This window comes from Anolis carolinensis, chromosome 6 (genome assembly GCF_035594765.1).
Source record: "Anolis carolinensis isolate JA03-04 chromosome 6, rAnoCar3.1.pri, whole genome shotgun sequence".
Classification (NCBI taxonomy): Eukaryota; Metazoa; Chordata; class Lepidosauria; order Squamata; family Dactyloidae; genus Anolis; species Anolis carolinensis.
Genome location: NC_085846.1, coordinates 2,159,087 through 2,181,991, shown reverse-complemented (window position 1 = coordinate 2,181,991; position 22,905 = coordinate 2,159,087). Strand labels below are relative to the sequence as shown.

The 22,905-nt window shown below is 44.2% G+C and overlaps 1 protein-coding gene across 2 annotated transcripts in view; it reads left to right on the top strand.

Annotated features, from left to right (window-relative positions):
- Nucleotides 1–19,092, top strand: part of lrch4 (leucine rich repeats and calponin homology domain containing 4) — a 67,548-nt gene extending 48,456 nt beyond the window's left edge. The window contains exons 8-18 of one of the 2 annotated variants that reach the window (XM_062957332.1): nucleotides 619–706; nucleotides 794–918; nucleotides 1,903–1,973; nucleotides 4,022–4,159; nucleotides 4,415–4,472; nucleotides 4,729–4,780; nucleotides 4,984–5,100; nucleotides 7,505–7,587; nucleotides 9,228–9,365; nucleotides 12,263–12,340; nucleotides 18,837–19,092. In XM_062957332.1, coding sequence (XP_062813402.1) covers nucleotides 619–706; nucleotides 794–918; nucleotides 1,903–1,973; nucleotides 4,022–4,159; nucleotides 4,415–4,472; nucleotides 4,729–4,780; nucleotides 4,984–5,100; nucleotides 7,505–7,587; nucleotides 9,228–9,365; nucleotides 12,263–12,340; nucleotides 18,837–18,959 — 1,071 coding nt within the window. In that variant the 3' untranslated portion in view covers nucleotides 18,960–19,092. Of the gene's footprint in view, nucleotides 1–618; nucleotides 707–793; nucleotides 919–1,902; nucleotides 1,974–4,021; nucleotides 4,160–4,414; nucleotides 4,473–4,728; nucleotides 4,781–4,983; nucleotides 5,101–7,504; nucleotides 7,588–9,227; nucleotides 9,366–12,262; nucleotides 12,341–12,601; nucleotides 13,078–18,836 lie in introns of those variants that run through there. The other variant, XM_062957330.1, reaches the window with a different exon arrangement.
- The last annotated feature ends 3,813 nt before the right edge of the window (nucleotides 19,093–22,905 follow it).

The window sequence follows — 22,905 nt, the reverse complement described above, 5'->3', positions numbered from 1 at the left end:
AGTAGAGTCTCACTTATCCAACATTCTGGATTATCCAACGCATTTTTGTAGTCAATGTTTTCAATACATCGTGATATTTTGGTGCGAAATTCGTAAATACAGTAATTACTACGTAGCATTACTGTGTATTGAATTACTTTTTCTGTCCAATTTGTTGCATAACATGATGTTTTGGTGCTTAATTTGTAAAATCATAACCTAATTTGCTGTTTAATAGGCTTCTCCTTAATCTCTCCTTATTATCCAACATATTTGCTTATCCAACGTTCTGCTGGCCGGTTTATGTTGGATAAGTGAGACTCTACTGTATATATATGAGTAAAAGCTTATCCCTGCACTATATGCTTTAAGCAGTAGAGTGAATTAAACTCAAACTGTTTTGCTATATGTACACATATTTGTGAGAATTTAATCCTGTAATATCTATTTTAGAAATACTACACTGCTGTGTATTAATATTTTGCTGGATATATATGCACAATATTACTGTGATTTAACAGACACAACCCGTGTTTACCTCCTCTATATTTGTGATTCTAAGAACGGGCAACCCCAGGTTGAAAGGCTTTTGTCCATATTCTCCGGAGCCTGACTCCTTTCCTTTGCTTTGCCTCTCAGTCCGCAGACGAGTTCTCGGACCTCTCCTTCCGCATCGCGGAGCTGGCCCGGGACCCCAGGCAGCTGAAGGAGCGGCGCAATGGGGCAGGTGAGGAGCCGGGGCTGGGGGAGGCAGCACAAGCCTGTCTGGGTGGGGAGGGGTCCTGAGTGCAAGTCCTTCTCTTCCGAAACGCAGTTGACGGCGGAGACCTGGATCAGGTGGACTACATCGACAGCAGCCTCAACGGGGAGGAGGACGAGGAGGACTTGGTGGCCGAGGGCAAGTCGGACAACGGCTTTCACGGGACGCCTTCCATTGAGGTATAAAAGGATTCTAGAACAGGCAAGGGCAAACTTGGGCCCTCCTTGTAGATGTTTTGGACTGCAACTCCCACCATTCCTCGCAGCCTCAGGCCCCTTCCTTTTCCCCCTCCGCCGCTTAAGCGGCGGAGGGGGAAAAGGAAGGGGCCTGAGGCTGCGAGGAATGGTGGGAGTTGCAGTCCAAAACACCTAAAAGGAGTGCCCAAGTTTGCCCTTGCATGGTGTAAAGCAGGGGTCCTCAAACTTTTAAAGCAGAGGGCCGGTTCACAATCCTTCAGACTGTGGAGGGGCCGAATTATCATTTGGAGGAAAAAAGACAAACAAATTCCTATGCACACTGCACATGTCTTATTTGTAGTGCAAAACAACAACAACAACAATGAAAACAATTGTAACCAACCTAAACCTATCAGGATTTCAATGGGAAGTGTGGGCCTGCTTCTGGCCAATGAGATAGTCAAGTTAATTAGGATTGTTGTTGTTGTGTGCCTTCAAGTCATTTCAGACTTTGGGCGAGCCTAAGTCTAAAATTATTTATTTATTTATTCATTTACTACATTTATTTATTACATTTATATCCCGCCCTTCTCACCTCGAAGGGGACTCAGAGCAGCTGTATGTACATACAATATATTATATTATTAGCATAGCACAATATTAGCATTATATATTACTATATTGAACTATACCACTATACTGTAATATTATATGTAATATATATCATATAATTAATATTATTATATGGTATTATTAGTATTATATTGTATAACATTATATTATTATCAATATTATATTTATATACAATATATTATATTATTTAAAATGATATAAAAATATTATATTATAAAACTGAGGGCGGGGGCCAGGCCGCATCCGGCCCCCGGGCCTTAGTTTGGGGACCCTTGGTATAAAGGCTGGTCTGGAGAGGCAGAGGTAAAGCAGGCTGCCCCACTGAGCCCCTCTTCTCTGCCCCTTCCTTTGCAGGAGCAGCACAGAGCCGGGAGGAGCGCTTTCCTCAAAGGAGGCCCCGCTTCGGAGTCCGGTCTGACCAGCAGGTGAGCAGCGACCCCTGCCGGCATGCCCCTCGGAGCACTGTTTACCTTTTTGTATACAATGGGAAAAGGGAATGTGCGGTCTCCACTTGAAGCAAGAATATCCAAAAGTGGCCCAGGTGGGATATGTCACCTGTCTTCTCCGGCAGATGTCTCTGCCTCGCAACAAGAGTAGTTGCGGGGAGCCATCCAGCATCTAAAGCAGGGGTCCCCAAAGTAAGGCCCGGGGGCCGGATGCGGCCCTCCAAGGTCATTTACCTGGCCCCCACCCTCAGTTTTATAATATAATATATTGTATATACATATAATATTGATAATATTATAATATAATACAATATAACACTAATAATAATAATACCATATGATAATATTAATTATATATTCTATATCAGGGGTCCTCAAACTTTTTAAGCCGAGGGCCAGTCTACAATCCTTCAGACTGTTGAGGGGCCGGATTATCATTTGAAAAAAAAAAATACAAACAAATTCCGATGCACACTGCACGTGTCTTATTTGTAGTGCAAAAACAACAACAACAACAATGAAAGAACAATACAATATTTAAAAAATAAAAATAATTTTAAGCAACATACATTTATCAGGATTTCAATGGGAAGTGTGGTCCTGCTTCTGGCCAATGAGATAGTCAAGTTAATTAGGGTTGTTGTTGTTGTTGTGTGCCTTCAAGTCATTTCAGACTTTGGGCGAGCCTAAGTCTAAAATGTATTTATTTACTATTTATTTATTTACTGCATTTATTTACTACATTTGTATCACACCCTTCTCACCCCAAAGGGGACTCAGAGTGGCTTACAAATTATATGTACATACAATATATTATATTATTAGTATAGCACAATATTAGCATTATATATTACTAGATTGAACTATACTACTATACTGTAATATTAGTAATATTATATGTAATATAGAATATATAATTAATATTATTATATGGTATTATTATTAGTGTTATATTGCATTACATTATAATATTATTATCAATATTATATGTATATACAATATATTATATTATAAAACTGAGGGCGGGGGCCAGGTAAATGACCTTGGAGGGCCGCAACCAGCCCCCGGGCCTTAGTTTGGGGACCCCTGATCTAAAGCAATGATTCCCAACCTGTAGAACTAAAATATAGTCCTGTAACTGTTACTACACCATTGCAACAGGAGTGACTGGTCTTGTGAAGGCCTCTCCTAGTGCTCAGGCAGCGGAGATATCGGGAGGGGAGAGGCTGACTCCTCATGAAAGAAAGGCATGACAACAACAACAATAATAATAATAATAATATAAATAATAATACTTTATTTATATACTATCTCCCCGATACTTTATTTATATACCGACAGGACTCAGGGCGGTTTCCAAAGAATACAAATACAAATACAAAACAACATACAATAAAATATAACAAAAATACATCATAGATAAAACACAGCATAACACTGGCCGGGCTGTGGCTCAGGCTGGTTAGCAGCCAGCTGCAACAAGTCACTCTGACCAAGAGGTCATGAGTTCGAGGCCCACCCATGCCTGCGTCTGTCTCTGTCTGTGTTCTATGTTATGGCATTGAATGTTTGTCTTATATGTGTAATGTGATCCGCCCTGAGTCCCCTTCGGGGTGAGAAGGGTGGAATGTAAATACTGTAAATATAATAATAATAAATAATTTCAGTTAAAGAAAAGGATTTATTTCATGTCAAAAGCATTGCACAATCAATAGTTGTTTTTTTTAAAAAAAAAAAAAGCATTGCTTTAAAAAAGGATAGGAAGCACTGATCTAAAGGGAAGGAGCCCCACAGCTTACTATGTGGAGGGGCTCCCTTCTTGAGGATCTCAGGGCCTAGCTCAGACTCTTTGCTGGGAGAAATTGAGGATGTAAATGGACTAAATTACCAATCAATGTGGGAGAGAGGGTCTTTCAGAGCCATGAGACCTGTGGGGCGTTTAATAGGGCATAACGGGCGCTTTGAGCCGTGCCTGGAAAGGGGCTCTGGGCCTGCTTCTAACGTGGTGTCTCTCCCGTGTCTTGCAGGGCCAGCCTGCCCCGGCCGGAGCCCTTTGGGGAGGAGCGTCGCCGGCCGGAGTCCCTGCAGCTGTGGCAGGAGCGCGAGCGGCAGCAGCCCCCTCCGCCGTGGCCCCTCTGGAGCCAAGGGCCCGAGAAGCGGGACAGGTGGGCCTGGGTGGGCACTGCCCAGAAACCTCCTTCCCTGCAAGCAGCACACCTTAAGGGCTTCCTCCTGGGACCGCGACTCCCAGCCAGCTTCCTCTTTGCCTTGGGTTGCTGGAGGCCATGCTAGTCCCCAAGGAGGGGTCCTGAATTCCCTCCCCTTTGGGAGAGAAAATGGTCAGGTGATTTCCAAATCCTGGCCCCTCTTCCCCGGCATGCAGCCCTCTTTCTGACGTGGGTGCGCTTTCCCTTCCACAGCGGCAGCCTGGCAGAGAGCGGCAGCAGCTTCTCCCAGCTGAGGCATCGGGGGGGCAAGGTAATAATAATAAGAATAATTTTATTTTTATACTCCGCCCCATCTCCCCGAGGGGACTCGGGGCAGCTTACATGGAGCCAAGCCCAGGCAACAAGCTATATAAAACTCAGCAATAAAAACAAATCATAAACAATTAAAATTACATATACCAATAACAATAAGGTAGGCGGTACCAGGGTCAAGGATGGGGAGCGGGGCAGCGTTGAGACCCCCCAGCCATTATGCGGCCCTTATTTTCCCCTTCTCTCTCTCTCAGGGGTCAGAGCAGCTGAGCGGCTCCTTCAGGCAGAGCCCCCCACACTATGCAGGTGAGTCTTCCTGGCAGTCGGAGTGGGTGAGGAAGGGGACAGGTGCCTCCCCTCCCCTCTTTGGCCTGCGAGGGGCTCTGGGTGCGGCCTTTCTCTGCCCACATGCGTGACACCACCGTCGTAGGAGTGATGCCTTGACTCTGACACACACACACACACACACACACCAGCTGAGTCCCTCCTCTCTCTCTCTCCCTCCCCAGATCCCTGCCACGCGCAGAGCGGCAACTCTTTCACCCGCGATGCTGGATCCGTGCAGAAGCCTCCCAGCTTCCTCTTCCGCTCTGGCTCCCGGCACAGCACGCACCGAGGCGGATCTGGTAATAACAATTATTATTATTATTATTATTGACACAACAACGTTGTATGACACAGCAAACAAGATAGACATGCTGGATTTCGTTTCACAAAACCACAAGTCGAACACTTCCCAAGTGTCTAGGACTGTGTGATGTATTTTCGGATGATGCGCGCAGATCCCAGTAGGGTGGCCTTTTGCAGTTGGCAGATCGTAATTTTGTCAATGTCTATTGTTTCCAAATGCCGGCTGAGATCTTTTGGCACAGCACCCAGTGTGCCCATCACCACCGGGACCACCTGCACTGGTTTCTGCCAGAGTCTTTGCAGTTCAATCTTGAGGTCCTGAGAGCGGCTGAGTTTTTCCTGTTGTTTTTCGTCAGTGCGACTGTCACCTGGGATGGCAACATCAATGATCCAAACCTTGTTCTTTTCCACAACTGTGATGTCTGGTGTGTTGTGTTCCAGAACTTTATCAGTCTGGATTCGCTTGAGGCAGGTCAAAGTACAATCAAAACACACAACCATGGGTTTTGAATTCCTTGCAGGAAGCTGTCATGGGAGAGCACAGCCCTTCCATCTGCTTGGTCCCAGGCTCTTTGGGACTTTGTCGGGTGGCCCAACTCACCCATCCGCACCCTAAGGCTTTGTGCATTCTTCTCTCTCTCTCTCTCTCTCTGAAAGCCATTTCTGCTTCAATCCAAAGCCTTCTTTGAGAGGCTGGTAGGTTTTCCCCATAGTCCTTATGGCCCGTTTCCATCCTGTTCTCTTGGACTGTTTGGGAAAACACTTTCAGCCCGATTGCCCAGGAACAATTGAGCCAAACCCGTGACTTGCCAGCTTTCCCTGGGCCAACAAGCTTCTCCAGCAGCCTTGCTCTGCTCAGGGTCAGGATCAGAACCCAAAGTGGCCTCAGCAGCTTAGAGAGCTAGGCCTAAGCTAACAAAACGAGTTTCAACAAGGAACAATATAAGATACTAGCTGTGCCCGGCCACGCGTTGCTGTGGCGTTTTCTGGTGGTGTTGGTGAGAAATTGTTGAGGTGGTGGTGGTATTGAATGTCTGTTGTATGGTTGTCTTTATGTTTAGTATGAAGTGGACTATATGGCAGTGTGGAGTCAAGATAATCCAGTTCAAAGCAGATAATATAAGATTCTAAATGGGTTATATAGCTGTGTGGAGGGGCCTTGAGTCTACACTGCCATATAATCCAGTTCAAATCTGATAATCTGTAGAAGAGGCCAAAGTGAGGCCTAACTGTGCCTGTCCCCTGGGCTGAGTAGGTTGCTAGGAGACCAAGTGGGCGGTGCTTAGCCTTCAAACTGGCAGCAATTGGATAAAAACTATTATTCCTCTCCCTGTAATTAGGACTTTATTTTTCTTTTCTTTTTGTTGTATCAACCTAGAGCCGTGAATGATGGGTTGTGTTGTCAAATTTCGAGGTTGGTGGGCCTGCAGTTTTGTTGTTTTGTCCGCTGCCCTGATGCCATCACTCTTTTATATATATAGATAGATTTCACTTAGGCAGAAAAAAGTGAAATGCAAAGCTAGAGAATGGGTGATACCTGTCTCAACAACAGAGTTACATGGAGAAAAGATCTTGGAGTCTTTGTGGGGAGCAAGCTGAACATGAGCCAAGAGTGTGATGCAGCAGCTCAAAAAGCCAATGGGATTTTGGGCTGCATCCAAAGGAATCAAGTGTCCAGATTGAGGGAAGCCGTGGTACCCCTCTTCTTTAGTTAGACCTCTTTACTGGAATCACACTGTGTTCAATTCTGGGCATCACAGCCATTGACTCTAAGATGGAAGGTTGCACAGGAAGAGAGAGATTAAAATGATCAAAGGTCTGGAGACCATGAGTAATCCCTCTGAGGAGAGTCTTAAAGAGCTGGGTCTGTTTAGCCTCAGAAGAGGAGGCTGAGAGGAGACATCAGGACTGCTATGTATCAATATGTGAAAGGATTCCATAAGGAAGAGGAAGCAGGCTTGTCTTCTGCTGCCCTGGAAATTAGGACTCAATGGAGCCATGGGTTCCAATGACAGGAATGGAGATTCCATTAAACATTAGGAAGAACTTCCTGACCATAAGAAGAGCTGTTCAGCAGTGGAACTCTCTGCTTCTGACTCCGGTGAAGGCTCCTTTGGAGGCTTTTAAACAGAGGTTGTATGACCATCTATTGGGGATGCTTTGATTGTGCTTTTCCTGCATGAAGGCAGAAGGCGGTTGGATTAGATGGCCCGTGTGGTCTCTTCCAACTCTATGTTATGATTCTTCTTTCTGTGAAATTCACTTTCCATTTTCTCGTCCCTACAAAGGCTTTGGAGGCTGATGGGTCAATGAGAACGGAGAGGAGAGGCCTCGTCCCCAGCCCTCCTCTGCCTTGCTGTCTCTCACCGTCTGATTCATTCTGCTTTTCATTGTCCACAGGCTGCTTTTCCCCGGATTCCCCTTCCGAGCCCTGGAGGCCGCGGCCGCTGGACGAGAGGGAGCTGGTCCATGAGCTGCGCAAGGTGGGGACCCCCCAAAACACACACAAACCCAGCAGGTGGTCGCCTGGGAAAGGGGGCAGGAGCCACATTGGGGGGAGGGATGTCATGGATACTTTTGATCAAGGTTATTTTATTCCATTTCCAGTGAGACAGAGTATATCTGGCAGTTTACAGAGAAAGAAGTTAGACGCACAGACTTTATCTAATTACATTAATTACACAAACAAAAGGGCACATTACATTTTACTCAGCATTCATTTTACTCAGCGCCCGGGCTGTGGCGCAGGCTGGTGAGCAGCCAGCTGCAGTCAGATGGAACCAGTCACTCTGACCAAGAGGTCATGAGTTCGAGGCCAGCTCGGAGCCTGTGTTTGTCTTTGTTCTATGTCAAGGCATTGAATGTTTGCCTTATATGTGCAATGTGATCCACCCTGAGTCCCCTTCAGGGTGAGAAAGAAGGGCGGAATATAAATACTGTAAATAAAAAAATTAATTCATACACATACAAACTTTCACTCCATATGCATACATTAGCATCCCTTCTTCTGTCTCCTGGGGAAGAGAACTACTGAAAAAGTAGTTCAATATGCAGTAATGCTGTGTAGTACAGTAGAGTCTCACTTATCCAAGCCTCACTTATCCAAGCCTCTGGATTATCCAAGCCGTTTTTGTCATCAAAGTTTTCAATATATCATGATATTTTGGTGCTAAATTCGTAAATACAGTAATTACAACGTAACATTACTGCATATTGAACTACTTTTTCTGTCAAATTTGTTGTATAACATGATGTTTTGGTGCTTAATTTGTAAAATCATAACCTAATTTGATATTTAATAGGCTTTTCCTTAATCCCCCCTTATTATCCAAGATATTTGCTTATCCAAGCTTCTGCCGGCCCGTTTAACTTGGATAAGTGAGACTCTACTGTAATTACTTTATTTATGAATTTAGCACCGAAATATCCCAATGTATTGAAAACATTGACTACAAAAACATTGACTACTAAAAGGCAGACTGCGTTGGATAATCCAGAACGTTGGATAAGCAAATGTTGGATAAGTGAGACTCTACTATAGTAAAAACAATCCTAAACAATAACAACAAGAAGTTCTTAGATGCAGAGCCTGTCCACCCGCCTCCTTCCAAGATGACCGGAATGAAGAAGGTGTCGAGTATGGATGTGACCGAATGTATGTGGAGTGAATGCTGAGTCAATGTGTTTCTTTTGTCTCTGTAATCAATGTTATAGCTATTATAAAACGAGTACTGGGTCTGTGAGTCTACTTCTTTATCTAAAAGTGCCCGATAGAAAATGGATTAAAGCATATTTTTAAGGTTTAGAAAGTATTTGTGACGGCAGGCAATGAGGTGGCTGGAACCGGCTCAGAACCGGCCATCCAGACCAGTGGAGGGCGTGACCTTGCCTCCATATTGCATGCTTTTCCTGCGAAGGCTCTTCATGAGTTGAGGAAGAGACCCCTTGCTATCCGTCCGTCATTGGAAGTCTAGCGCAGCCCTTCTTTGTGCCAAAATGCATGAGAGCTGAACTCCTTACTGAGGACGAGGAACTGGTTTTGGAAAGCCAGGCTCCATTGTGCTGCCCCCTTTCTATCACCCCGAGGCTAACACCACCCTCTCCTTCCGTTCTTCTTCTCCAGGCGATCGAGTCCCACCTGAACATCACTTTGGCCGAGGACCTGGGCGAGGCGCTGGCCAACGGGGTCGTCCTCTGCCAGCTGGTGAACCACTTGCACCCGCGGTTGGTGCCCTTCATCCACGTTCCCTCCCCTGCCGTGGTAAGCCCCCAAGGGGGGAAATCTCTTTTCCTATATTCCTTGCTCTATTGCAGGGGTCCCCAAACTAAGGCCCGGGGGCCGGATGCGGCCCTCCAAGGTCATTTACCTGGCCCCCGCCCTCAGTTTTATGATATAATATATTGTATATACATATAATATTGATAATAATATTATAATGTAATACAATATAACACTAATAATAATAATACCATACAATAGTATTAATTATATATTACTAATAATATTACTAATAATATTACAGTATAGTGGTATAGTTCAATATAGTAATATATAATGCTAATAGTGTGCTATGCTAATAATATAACATATTGTATGCACATATAATTTGTAAGCCACTCTGAGTCCCCTTTGGGGTGAGAAGGGTGTGATACAAATGTAGTAAATAAATATAGTAAATAAATAAATAAATTTTAGACTTAGGCTCGCCCAAAGTCTGAAATGACTTGAAGGCACACAACAACAACAACAACAACAACAACAATCCTAATTAACTTGACTATCTCATTGGCCATAAGCAGGCCCACACTTCCCATTGAAATCCTGATAAATGTATGTTGGTTAAAATTGTTTTTATTTTTAAATATTGTATTGCTCTTTTATTGTTATTTCATTGTTCTTGTTCTTGTTGTTGTTTTTTCACTACAAATAAGACATGTATAGTGTGCATCAGATTTTGTTTGTATTTTTTTTTCAAATGATAATTTGGCCCCTCAACTGTTTGAAGGATTGTGGACTGGCCCTCTGCATAAAAAGTTGGGGACCCCTGCTCTATTGTGTCTCGGTTTCCAGAGCAGCAGAAAACAAGCCTGGCCCCTTCCTCCTCCTCCTCACTGGGACATCCTTCCAAATATTCTCATGTCCCCTTCTCAGCCTTCTCCTTCCCAAGCTAGACATCTCTTGCTCCCGAAGCCCCTCCTCATATATATATATATATACACACACATACATACATACATATAGTATTTATATTCTGCCCTTCTCACCCTGAAGGGGACTCAGGGCGGATCACATTATATACATATAGGGCAAACATTCAATGCCCATAAACACACAGAACTGAGACAGAGACAGACTCAGAGGCAATTTAACCTTCTCCTGAGGAGAGGTTCGATTCCGGCCACAGGGGGGAGCAGCTGCTTCATCATCCACCGTGACGGCACTTCCTCATTCCAACATCGTAAATTACCCTGTTTCCCCGAAAATAAGACATCCCCAAAAAATAAGACCTAGCAGAGGTTTTGCTGAATTGCTAAATATAAGGCCTCCCCCGAAAGTAAGACCTAGCAAAGTTTTTGCTTGGAAGCATGCTCGGCGCCCGCCAAACAAAACACCAGAGCATGTAGGATTGGTAAATGTACATACGAGTTGTACATGGAAATAATGGTAATAACAAGACATTCTTGACAGGAGTCACAGTTTGTTTGGTTTGGTTATGTTGGTTTGTGATGAAAACTACTGTACAGTATATAATAAATGTTCATTTTTTTGTTCAACAATAAATGTGAATTCTTCTTCATGGAAAAATAAGACATCCCCTGAAAATAAGACCTAGCGCATCTTTGGGAGCAAAAAATAATATAAGACACTGTCTTATTTTCGGGGAAACAAGGTCGTTAAATTTGCCTCCCCACTTTATAAGGGGTACCTTATTTCCTACTTGATAGATGCAACTATCTTTCGGGTTGCTAGGTCAGCAATGAGCAGGGGCAGTTTTTTATTTTTTAATTGACGGGTGCTCACCCCGCCATGGGCTGGCCTCGAACTCATGACCTCATGGTCAGAGTGATTTATTGCAGCAGGCTACTCACCAGACTGCGCCACAGCATGGCTGTATATATCAAACAAAACTTTATTACAGTCCAGAGACCCAATTGGCTCAGAGGAAAAAGGTGCACAACTGCACATAGATTAATAAATTGATAAGGCTAATAATAATAATACACTTTATTTATATTCCACTGTATCTCCTCGGAGGGACTCAGTGGATTATAGTATACACATATAAGGCAAACATTCAATGCCTTTTACATAGTTAACAACATACAGTACACAGACAAAGGTAAACGTAGGACGAAAGTGCAATACAAGATGCATATAAACAAAGGTAAGGACACTGCAAATGGATACAGGACAGAGTCTTGTTGGGAATTGAAGAGCCGTTAAGCTCTAATCACCCGCTTTATGAGGTAAATTCCCATTAAAATAGCAGAGAAAAATGCAGCGGTGAGACCTACTCGTGAGTTTGGAAGACCTCTGTGTCTTCAGGAAGGCAAAGGAATGCAAAGTTACCTTTAAAGTTTAAAAGCATTTATTGAGGTAAAAAGAAATCCATTGGTGGATAGAAAAGGTTTGGAGCTAACTAGCTGATCTATCCTGTTCTAATACACATAGATGGATCAAAATAACAAAGATCTAGATAGCTACATCTTGACTACAAGAGCGGACAAAGTGTGTCCTCTCTCTGGAACAAAGCAGGAAGAACTAATGGCAACCAACCTCGTGGGTCGCTTCTTCTCTAGGGCCATAAACATTCCAAAGGCCCAATTGGGGGAAGTTACGTCAAAGCCCTAGGAGAGATCACATTTCTAAAGCATCAAAGGGTGGGCTGACCTAAACAGGACATGAGGGAGGAAACAACAGTGAAGCCTAATCAAAGCATGCATGGAACTGGGGAAGGTGTCCCTAACTCTTTTTCTAGGCTTCCTATCTAACCATAGAGACTTAAGCAGTACACGATGACATTTTTCCAACAAGTCTGATACAGGGAGTTGTCTTATCCTGGCTCTCCTCCTCATAGAGATTGATGGTTTCCAGACCTTGGGCCATGGTGGCCCCCTTTTCTCAACACTGTCCCCTTCTCTTTCCTTTCCCAACAGCCAAAGCTGAACGTCGTTAAGAGTCGAAAAAACGTGGAGAACTTCCTGGCCGCCTGTCGCCAGTTGGGTGTCCCAGAGGTGAGTATGTTGGGAGGGGCATATTCCTGGTTGGGAGTGGGGGACCCCAATCCCACCCCTTTCCTGGATCCTCCCATGTGCAGGTAACCCCTTCCCACTCCCTTCCGTCCCACCGCTGGACCTTCATGGCCTCACTAACACCTGTGTGTCTCTGTCCATGTTTCCTCCTCCTCTCTCTCTCTCTCTCTCTCTCTCTCTCTGTTGCCTTCTGTCTGTCCCCACCTTGCCCTCCCTCCCTCTCTCTCTGTTTACCTGCCGCAGGTGTCTCTGTGCTCGGCCTCCGAGGTGCTCTTCCTCCCGAAAGGCCTGAGCCGCGGCCTGCTGCTCCTCCTGGAGGCCCTGCTGCTCGTGCGCGCCCCTCCTGCCAGGAAGCCCCCCGCCCTGCCCGCCCTCTCGAGACCCCCGGCCGGCTTTGGCGCCTTCTATGTCCTTGTCATGCTGCTGCTCTACCTGGCCTATCGCAAGCTCTGGGGATGAGGCAGGGGCGGGCTTAGTGTGGGGCGGAAGTGTGGGGAGATTGCCCCGTGACCCTGGCTGACCTGGACCGAGAGAGGCTCCGGTGTGGTCAAGCCTTGTATGGCGCCTGGTCAAGAACACGGCAGAGCTGTGGCCCATGCGGTGCCTCCTCCGTGGGAAGCACAAGGGTTCCGCTTCCAGAGCCAGGGAACAACGGGGCTTTGTGGGTGCAGAATCTAGGCGCCAGTAAGGATTCCAGGGAGTTGTGGCCCCCCGTCGTCCCCCCCGTCCCCCCCAAAAAAAGCAGCCCAGAACCTCCCTCCTTTCCTCCTCCATAAGGTCTACTGCAGGCATGGGCCAACTTCGTCCCTCCAGGTGTTTTGGACTTCAACTCCTGCAATTCCTAACACAGAAATTATTTAGAAGCAGAGCAATTGGCCAAAAAAATTTTTTGTTGAACAACAATATTTTCAAAATGCAAACAAGCCAGGGAAATGGCTAGCAAGGAAAATAAGGGGGGGAGACAGTTTCAACATATTACTAACATTTGTTCGGAGGATAGAAATCACACATCTGATCAAGGCATCTTAAATCAATTCAATAAATATTATATAAAAATTGTACTCTTAAAGACCAAAGAAAGAAAGAAGATATAGCACAATATTTAGGAATACAAAATCTGCAAAAAAAAAAAAATTCAGAACATCAAAGAGAAACATTAAATAAAGAAATAACCGAGGAAGACATACAAAAAAAGCTATAAAGGAATTAGATGTTAGCAAAGCCCCGGGCCCGGATGGAATAACAGCCCTTTATTACAAAATAATGAAAGAAGTTCTAACCCCATATTTAAAGAGAATAATGAGTTATGGAAGATCACAAATATTGCAATGAACATTCAGACCCTACAGATATGAAGAACTATAGACCTACATCCCTATTGAATATGGACTACAAAATACTTACAAAATATATTGGCGGAGTGCTTAAAACAATTGTAAAATAATTGGAATCAAGATCAAACAGTTTTTTCTACCTCAGACATAAAAAACAACAAAAGAAAAATTATAGAATATGATGAGGCAAATAATCAGAAAGAACTTGCATTAATAGATGCAGAAAAGGCCCTTGATAAAATAAATTGGGACTTCTACTACTAATGAATGAAATGAGTATGGGATGCAATTTCACGAATGCTATTAAATTTTTATCTACGGTCACCAAAATAGTACAGTCACAAATTTTCCTTCCTTTCCCTTCTCTCCTTATTTTATGATATTGTATTCATTTTTAATTAATAAACACTATTTAAAAAAAGGAATTGCGGGAGCTGAAGTCCCAAACACCCGAAGGGCCAAAGTTAGCCCGTGCCTGGTCTTCTGCGTCTCCTTCCCCTTCCCTTTCCAAAAAAGCCTCTCCTGGTTGTATCTGTGCCTTGTCCGTCGAGTCTTTGGACACCTAAAATAATCATCATAACTTTTGGACACTAGAAATATTTTTTTTGGCCCCCTCACCACCTCCAGGAGCCCTTGGTGGCGCAGAAGGTTAAACCACCGAGCTGCTGAACTTGCAGACAGAAAAGTCAGCAGTTCAGATCCGGAGAACGGGATGAGCTTGTCGGGTTCTCTGCTCCCAGTTGTGCTGTGGGTCAGTCTTCCAAAGGAAAGAGCACCAAGACACACTGGTAGATTCCAACAGATTTTATTGTACCGAATGCCAGAACCTTCTCTTTGGCCCACATATATAGGGGCTCTCACATACCAGAGGGTCATTGAGGTTTTATGGCTGGCATTTGTTCTTTGTCAGCCGACCAGAGATGTCACAGGGTTGTTGTATGTCTTGCGGGCTGTGTGGCCATGTTCCAGAAGCATTCTCTCCTGACGTTTCGCCCACATCTATGGCAGGCATCCTCAGAGGTTGTGAGGTATGGATAAACTAAGTAAGGAAAGGAAAGAATATATATATCTGTGTAGAGTCTGGGGTGTGGCAAGGGTCCTTTGTCACTGGGAGCCAGCATTAATGGACAATTTCAACAGAAAGGAAGAAACCATGAAAATGAACAAAATCTGGCTACCAGTATTACAAAACTCCAAAGTCAAAACAGTAGATGGGAACCAACACTCTGAGGGCTTGACTGAACAAAGGATGCCCCCAGGCAAGAGACAAAAACATCTCCAATGCTGATTAGGGTGATTAACTGAAACATTAATGCTGGCTCCCAGTGACAAAGGACTCTTGCCACACCCCGGACTCTACACAGATATATATATTCTTTCCTTCCCTTACTTAGTTTATCCATACTTCACAACCTCTGAGGATGCCTGCCATAGATGTGGGCGAAACGTCAGGAGAGAATGCTTCTGGAACATGGCCACACAGCCCGAAAGACATACAACAACCCTGTGATCCCGGCCATGAAAGCCTTCGACAACACAGAGATGTCACAGATTGGAGATCATGACAGAGCTCCAGCTGTTAGCCCCAGCTTCTGTCAACTTAGTGGTTCGAAAGCATGCCAATGTGAGTAGATCAATAGGTACTGCTCCAGTAGGGAGGTAACGGTGCTCCATGACCTTGGAGGTGTCTACGGACAACGCCGGCTCTTTGGCTTAGAAATGGGGATGAGCACCAACCCCCGAGTTGGACCTGACTGGACTTAACGTCAGGGGAAAATCTTGACCGACACCACCTCCAGCTTTTTGCAAACCCTTCTGTGCACTTAACCCCGCGTTGCACTAATTCACGAGTGCCTGCCGAGGGGGAAAAAGCACAGACCGCTGTGCCAGGCTTCAAGCCGGTGCACCTCGAACCCCTCACCTCTCAGGGCAGCACAGAAAATGGGGCAAACCCCCTCCCCAATATAAAACACTAAGCCAAAGGCTCCCGCATGCCTCAGAGACAAGAGAGCGTCTCCCAAATCTTTCTTTAGGACCTGAAATTCAATCTTGGGGCTCCTTCCCACTCCATTGGCTTGCCAAGTCCATTCTGTCCCACTTTGGGGTCTCCTTATTGTCTCAGGGTCCGGCCCTAACCAGGAAAATAGATATATTTTGGGAGGCTTTGGCCTCTGCAAGGGCCCCTTCTTTCCTCTCTCGACTAGATCAGGCTTTGTTTCACGGTGCAGTTTGCAAAGGGTCAGGGTCAGTGAACCTTTCAGCCCCGTTTTGGCCACAAGAGCCCCCTCCCCTCTTTTAAACTCAGGATTCGGACCCCCCTTCTCCAAATTCCAGCCCCTCAGAGCCCTCCCCGTCTGCTGCCTTAAAATATATTAAATTATATATATATATTTTCTATTATATATATATATATATATTTGAAGAGAAGAAGAAAAATATAGGATTATTGTAAAGATATTTGCCTTTTTACGCATGTACAATTTTGTAAATACTTTGTGCTCTATTTATCCTTTTCCTCCTTGTCGGGGGGGAAATAGTTTTTAAAAGGGCTCCAGTTTTATTTCCCTTCTTCCTTCTTTTTTGGCTGTAAATTCGGTTTTGTGTGCATTCCGTGTGGATATTACCTATGTTTTGGACTTCTTTTCTTTTTTGTTTCCTTGCCTCACTTCTGTATGTTGTAAATCGCCAAGATTTTGCTTCCCTGAAAGACGGTCTTGTAGCTTTTTTGTCCTGTTTGCTTCGGACTCGGTTCGGTTTTTGTCCTGCTTCAGCTACATTTGTATTAATGCAAACCCGGGCCCTGCTTCCCTGAACTGGGAACCGGAGGGTGATGTTGCACTGCCATTCCCAGCATCCACAGGCCTGAGCTATGCCTGCTGGGATTGGCGGTCCATCCACACCATTATTATTATTATTATTATTGGGGTTGTTGTATGTTTTCCGGGCTGTATGGCCATGTTCCAGAAGTATTCTCTCTCCTCACAACCTCTGAAGATGCCTGCCATAGAAGGGGGCAAAACGTCAGGAGAAAATGCTTCTGGAACATGGCCAGACAGCCTGGAAAATACACAACCCTGTGATTCTGGCCATGAAAGCCTTCGACAACACATTATTCTTATTATTTTATTATGACACAGCAAACAAGATAGATATGTCTTGTTTGCTGTGTCATAATAAAATTATTATTATTATTATTATTATTATTATTATTATTATTATTATTATTATTATTATTGAAGGCTTTCATGAAATCACTGGGTTGCTGTGAATGTTTGGGGCTGTATGGCCATGTTCCAGTAGCATTCCCTCCTGACATTTCTGCAAACTATGGTAAGCATCCTCAGAGGTTTGTTCAGAGGTCTGTTGGAAATGAGGCAAGTGGAGTGTTATATATATATATATATATATATATATATATATATATATATATATATATACACACACACACACACACACACATACACACACACACACACAGTAGAGTCTCACTTATCCAACACTTGCTTATCCAACGCTCTGGATTATCCAACGCTTTTTTGTAGTCAGTGTTTTCAATACATCGTGAAATTTTGGTGCCAAGTTCATAAATACAGTAATTTCTACATAGCATTACTGTGTATTGAACTACTTTTTATGTCAAATTTGTGGTATAACATGATGTTTTGGTGCTTAATTTGTAAAAGAATAACCTAATTTGATGTTTAATAGGCTTTTCCTTAATCTCTCCTTATTATCCAACATACTCGCTTATCCAACGTTCTGCCGGCCCATTCATGTTGGATAAGTGAGACTCTACTGTATCTGTGAAATAATGTCCAGAGTGGGAGAAAAAACCCTTTTCTGTTTGAAGGAAGTATGAATGTTGCAATGAACAAGCTTGATTAGCTCTGAGTAGCCATGAAGTTTGCAAAGTCATTCAGTGAGTATGTCTACACAGAGCTAATCTGGCTGTTACTGCCTGGGGGAATCCTTTGTTTGGAGGTGTTAACTGGCCCTGACTGTTTCATGTCTGAAATTTCACTGTTTCCAGAGAGTTGTTCTTTATTTACTGCCCTGATTTTACGGTTTATTAATACTAAGAGACAGATTATGTTCATGGTTTCCTCCTTTCTGTTGAAATTGCCCACGTGCTTGAGGATTTCAATGGCATCTCTGTGTCGTCTGACATAATGACATGACTCCAGACAACAAATAATGAAGTGCCAGTTAGGACCTCCCAAACAGGATGCCTCAAGGCAACAACTGCCAGGCTACCTCAGATACCCTTACTGATTGACTGTACGACTCAATGCTATTCAGGCTTGCCAATTGCAATATTTACATTTGCTGCACACAAGACAAGGGTTCTTTCTCCCATCCTGGACATTATTCCACATGGATATATGTGTGTATGTGCGTGTGTGTGTGTGTGCATACACACACACACGCACATACACACAGTCCATTGCCTCACTTCCAACAGACCTCTGAACAAACCTCTTGAGGATGCTTGTCACAGATGCAGGCGAAACAGGAGGGAATGCAACTGGAACATGGCTGGACAGCCTGAAAAAACTCACAGCAACCCATTATTATTATTATTATTATTATTATTATTATTATTATTATTATTATTATTATTATTATTATTTACAATATGTAACATGCTTTTTCTTCCTGGGTTATAAATGTCATTATTTCCCTATTGGATTTATCATAAAAACATGGAAAAGGTTGATTAAACTGCCAGAACCTTGTTCTTGCGGGAGGGACATCCTGCTATAGCACATTTTGCTCTAGTTTTCCAATGTGTATCTCATCATTGAGTCTCAACCAATTCAGCCCTGAAAACGAAGTTTCTGGAGTAGAACAACAACTGCACCATGAAACGGGAAATGACACTTTCAAACCAGGAACAGAACATTTCTTTCTTACTGTGTTACATAATAATAACAATAATAATAATAATAATAATAATAATAATAATAATAATAATAATAATATAGCCAGCCCTGTGGCTTCCCTGGTTCCGGAAGGTTGGGTTGCTTCTTGGAAGCAAGGGAAGAAGGGCCAGTTCAGGAGGGCTGCCCCACCGAGAGGCCAGCCTGCCGGCTCCTGAGCATGTGCAGAGTGCAGCCGCCTTGACCAGCCTGCCTCCTCCCCAGGAGTCCCTCTGCGCCCCTTGCCACGTCCTGGAAGAGGAGGGCCTTCCCCGCTTGGCCTCCACCATCCGGGGCCTCCTGGATGCCGGGCAACGTGTCCCTCGGAAACCCAACCCGGCCTCTTAGGGGCCCGGCCTTTGCTGCGGTCAAGGGATGGCAGAGTATTTGCAGCGCAGCAGTAGTTGGATGGAAGCAGTGGAACGCAGAACAAAGAGACACTCAGAGACGTTGGTAAAAGTATTTACAAAGTTTTACTATATGCAGCAATAACCAACACAAACAGACTTGCAGATGACAGACAAACTCAGGACTGTTCTGTTCTCCAACAGAACTTGACTCGAACTCTAGGCAGACGGAACTCAACTCAACTGAACTGATGCAATCGTTATGCACAAACACTTGTGTCTGGATACTCCCTAGTTCCAGCCACACATCAAGGTCATCATAGCTTCTTGGCAATTAACTCTTTCCACATTATGGTACAATCTGGATGATGCAATCAGTTGCATTACAAGCATGGCACAAATTGCATTTAAACACTGTCAATACACAAATCCCACATTAGCAAGGGACCCCTCAGGGATGGAGTTATGGTCCTCTTTGTTGTGTATGCCAGGCCGGGGCTGGATGTCCCACCTCCTGGACATTTGTGGGCCTGGCGCGGACCCTTCCAGGCCTCAAAGGACGCTTTCCAGGCTGGACTAGATGACCTCTGGAGAACCCTTTCCTCTTGAATGGGCCCTGTGTGCATTGTGAGCCAGTGTGCATTGTGACTGGCTCCCTCCTGCTGCTTTCTGGGGTCAACCTGATCCTTCTGAATTGATTTGGGAATAAATGTAATGGGATTGGAACTGCTGTCAACCCATCATCATAAGCAAGCTGAAGAGTCTGAAAGTGTTGGGCGGAGGCAAAAGAACATGAATGGACTACAACACCCAGAATTCCTCTGCTCAATCCACCATGGCTGGGAATGATGAAAATAGTTCTGATGCCTTATCTGAGCGGAGGGAGCAGGAAGGATCTTTTAAATAAATAATAAGAAATATTTTTATTAGCAGTAATAAAGCACCCCTGATGCCCCCGGTGATGTGGTGGGTTAAACTGCTGAGCTGCTGAACTTGCGGCAGTTCGAATCCAGGGAGCGGGGTGAGCTCCCGCTGTTAGCCCCAGCTTCTGTCAACCTAGCAGTTCGAAAACATGCGAATGTGAGTAGATCAATAGGTACAGCTCCTATTGGCGGGAAGGTAACGGCTCTCCATGCAGTCATGCCTGTGGCCACATGACCTTGGAGGTGTCTACGGACAATGCTGGCTCTTCGGCTGAGAAATGGAGATGAGCACCAACCCCCAGAATCGGACACCACTGAACTTAACATCGGGAAAAATTTTACCTTACCTTCACCTAAAGCAGTGGTTCCAACCTTTGGGCCTCCAGATATTTTGAACTTCAGCTCCCACCATTCCTAACGGCTGGTATGCTTGCTGAGATTTCTCTGAGTTGAAGTCCAAAACACCTGGATGCCCAAAGGTTGGGAACCATTGACCTAAAGCATCTCCAGGTGCCTGGTAATAATACTGTAATAAATTTATTGTTAATTTAAAAGACAAAATTTTATTAATAGTTTAATAAAATTATTTGTAAAGTGTCCCCAGGCGCCTGGTAAGAATGTATTGGTAATACATTTTACACTTAATAAATAATAAAATTATTACTATTATTATTATTATTACCAGGCGCTTGGGGAATGCTTTAAGAAACACACTGGAGAGACTGTGTGCTGTGTATTTTCCGGGCTGTATGGCCATATTCCAGAAGCATTCTCTCCTGATGTTTCTGTTTGAATCGGCGACCCCGACTGATTGATGAGCCAGGTCCCACCTTTGCTCACTCGTCAGACCACTCTGCAAACAGTGAAAGTGGCACCAACCAAGAATGACAACTTTTTATCTGCTGATCCCAGCAGCACTGAAGCTTTATTTACACAAATATTTACCAAAGCTATCAGTACACATCTTGCATCTGCAAGATCAAACATCAGAGTCCGTTATCTGTACACTGAAACACCTCCTCTGCATTCTACGGCCTGGGATGTATCTTCCTGTCAGGTAGCACAAACGGAAGTCTTTGTCATTTGCCCTTCTGGCAATCAATCAGGGCTCGCTGCAATTAACCTCTTGACTGCTGGAATGTTTGCCAGAACAAAATACATACACTTTCACAGCAACAATAGATTAAACGTTTCACTCCATATCACAAAACAAAAACACTAACAGTTTCACCCACATCTACGGTAGGCATCCTCAGAGGTTGTGAGGTCTGTTGGAAACTAGGCAAGTGGGGTTTATATATGTATGGAATGATGTCCAGGGTGGGAGAAAGAAAACTCTTGTCTGCTGGAGGCAAGTGTGAACCATAGCAGAGCATCTGATGAACCAACCTGGACATAGAATATTATTTGAGAACTGCTAGTCCACGCTCACAATTATCATGTCAGATGACACAGAGAACCCACTGAAATCCACAAGAAGCAGGTGGGGAATTCCAACAGAAAGGAGGAAACCGTGAACATGAACTCAACCTGGCTACCAGTATTTTAAAAAAAATTTCCAAAATCAGAACAGCAAATAAGGAGCAGCACTCCGAAAACTGGGAATTCTGGGCAGGAAACAATCGGCCAGCTAACACCTCCCAACAAAGGATTCCCCCAGGCAGGAAGCAGCCAGGCCTTGAAGCTGAAAGGCCATTCAATGCTAATCAAGGGGATTAATTGACACTTGACTCCAAAAGACAAGAGTTCTTTCTTTCTCCCACCTGGACATTATTCCACAGCGATATACCGTATACACTCGAGTATAAGCCGACCCAAATATAAGGCACCTAATTTTACCACAATAAAACTGGGAAAACATAGACCCCAGTATAAGCCGAAAGTGGTAAATTTCAGAAATAAAAATAGATCCCAATAAAATTACATTAGGCATCAGTAGGTTAAATGTTTTTGAATATTTACATCAAGCTCAAATTTAAGGTATGACTGTTCAACTCTGATTAAATCATTATTCTCATCTTCTTCAATGTAAATGTGCTTATGTATCCTTTTAATAATAATAGAGTAGAATAATACATGTAATAATAATAATTTTATTTTTATTCGTGTCAGGAGCAACCGGAGTTGCTTCTGGAGTGAGAGAATTGGCCGTCTGCAAGGACGTTGCCCAGGGGACGCCCGGATGTTTTTGATGTTTTTACCATCCTTGTGGGAGGCTTCTCTCATGTCCCGCATGGAGCTGGAGCTGATAGAGGGAGCTCATCCGCACTCTTCCCCAGGTGGGATTCGAACCTGGCAGCTTTCAGGTCAGCAACCCAACCTTCAAGTCACTTAGTCCACTACGCCATCTAGGGGCTCCATAATAATAATAACAAATACGGAAAATAATGTAATACATAGAATAAAATAAATGCAATAATAATATCAGAGTGAAATAATAAATGTGTTGTCGAAGGCTTTCATGGCCGGGATCACAGGGTTGTTGTATGTCTTTCGGGCTGTGTGGCCATGTTCCAGAAGCATTCTCTCCTGACGTTTCGCCCACATCTATGGCAGGCATCCTCAGAGGTTGTGAGGTATGGAGAAAACTAAGCAAAGAGGTTAATATATATCTGTGGAAAGTCTAGGGTGAGAGAGGTCAGTGTGAATGTTGTGTAGTTAATCACTTAAATTAGCATTGAAAAGCTTATCTGCTGTCTTCTTCCTGCCTCTGGGGCATCCTTTGTTTAGAGTCGTTAACTGCCCTTGGTTGATTCATGTCTGGAAATCCTCTGTTTTCATAAATGCATTATTATTAATAATAAAAATAGACCTCACAACCTCTGAGGATGCTTGCCATAGATGTGGGGGCGAAACGTCAGGAGAGAATGCTTCTAGAACATGGGCCATACAGCCCGGAAAACTCTCAGCAACCCAGTGATTCCGGGTAAACCCAATGAATTACCCGCCTCCGACCCAATCCACGCCTGCTGTGCTTCCGCGTTTCCGCCCACTTCCGCGTCTTCCCCTTTAAGGGCGTGCGTC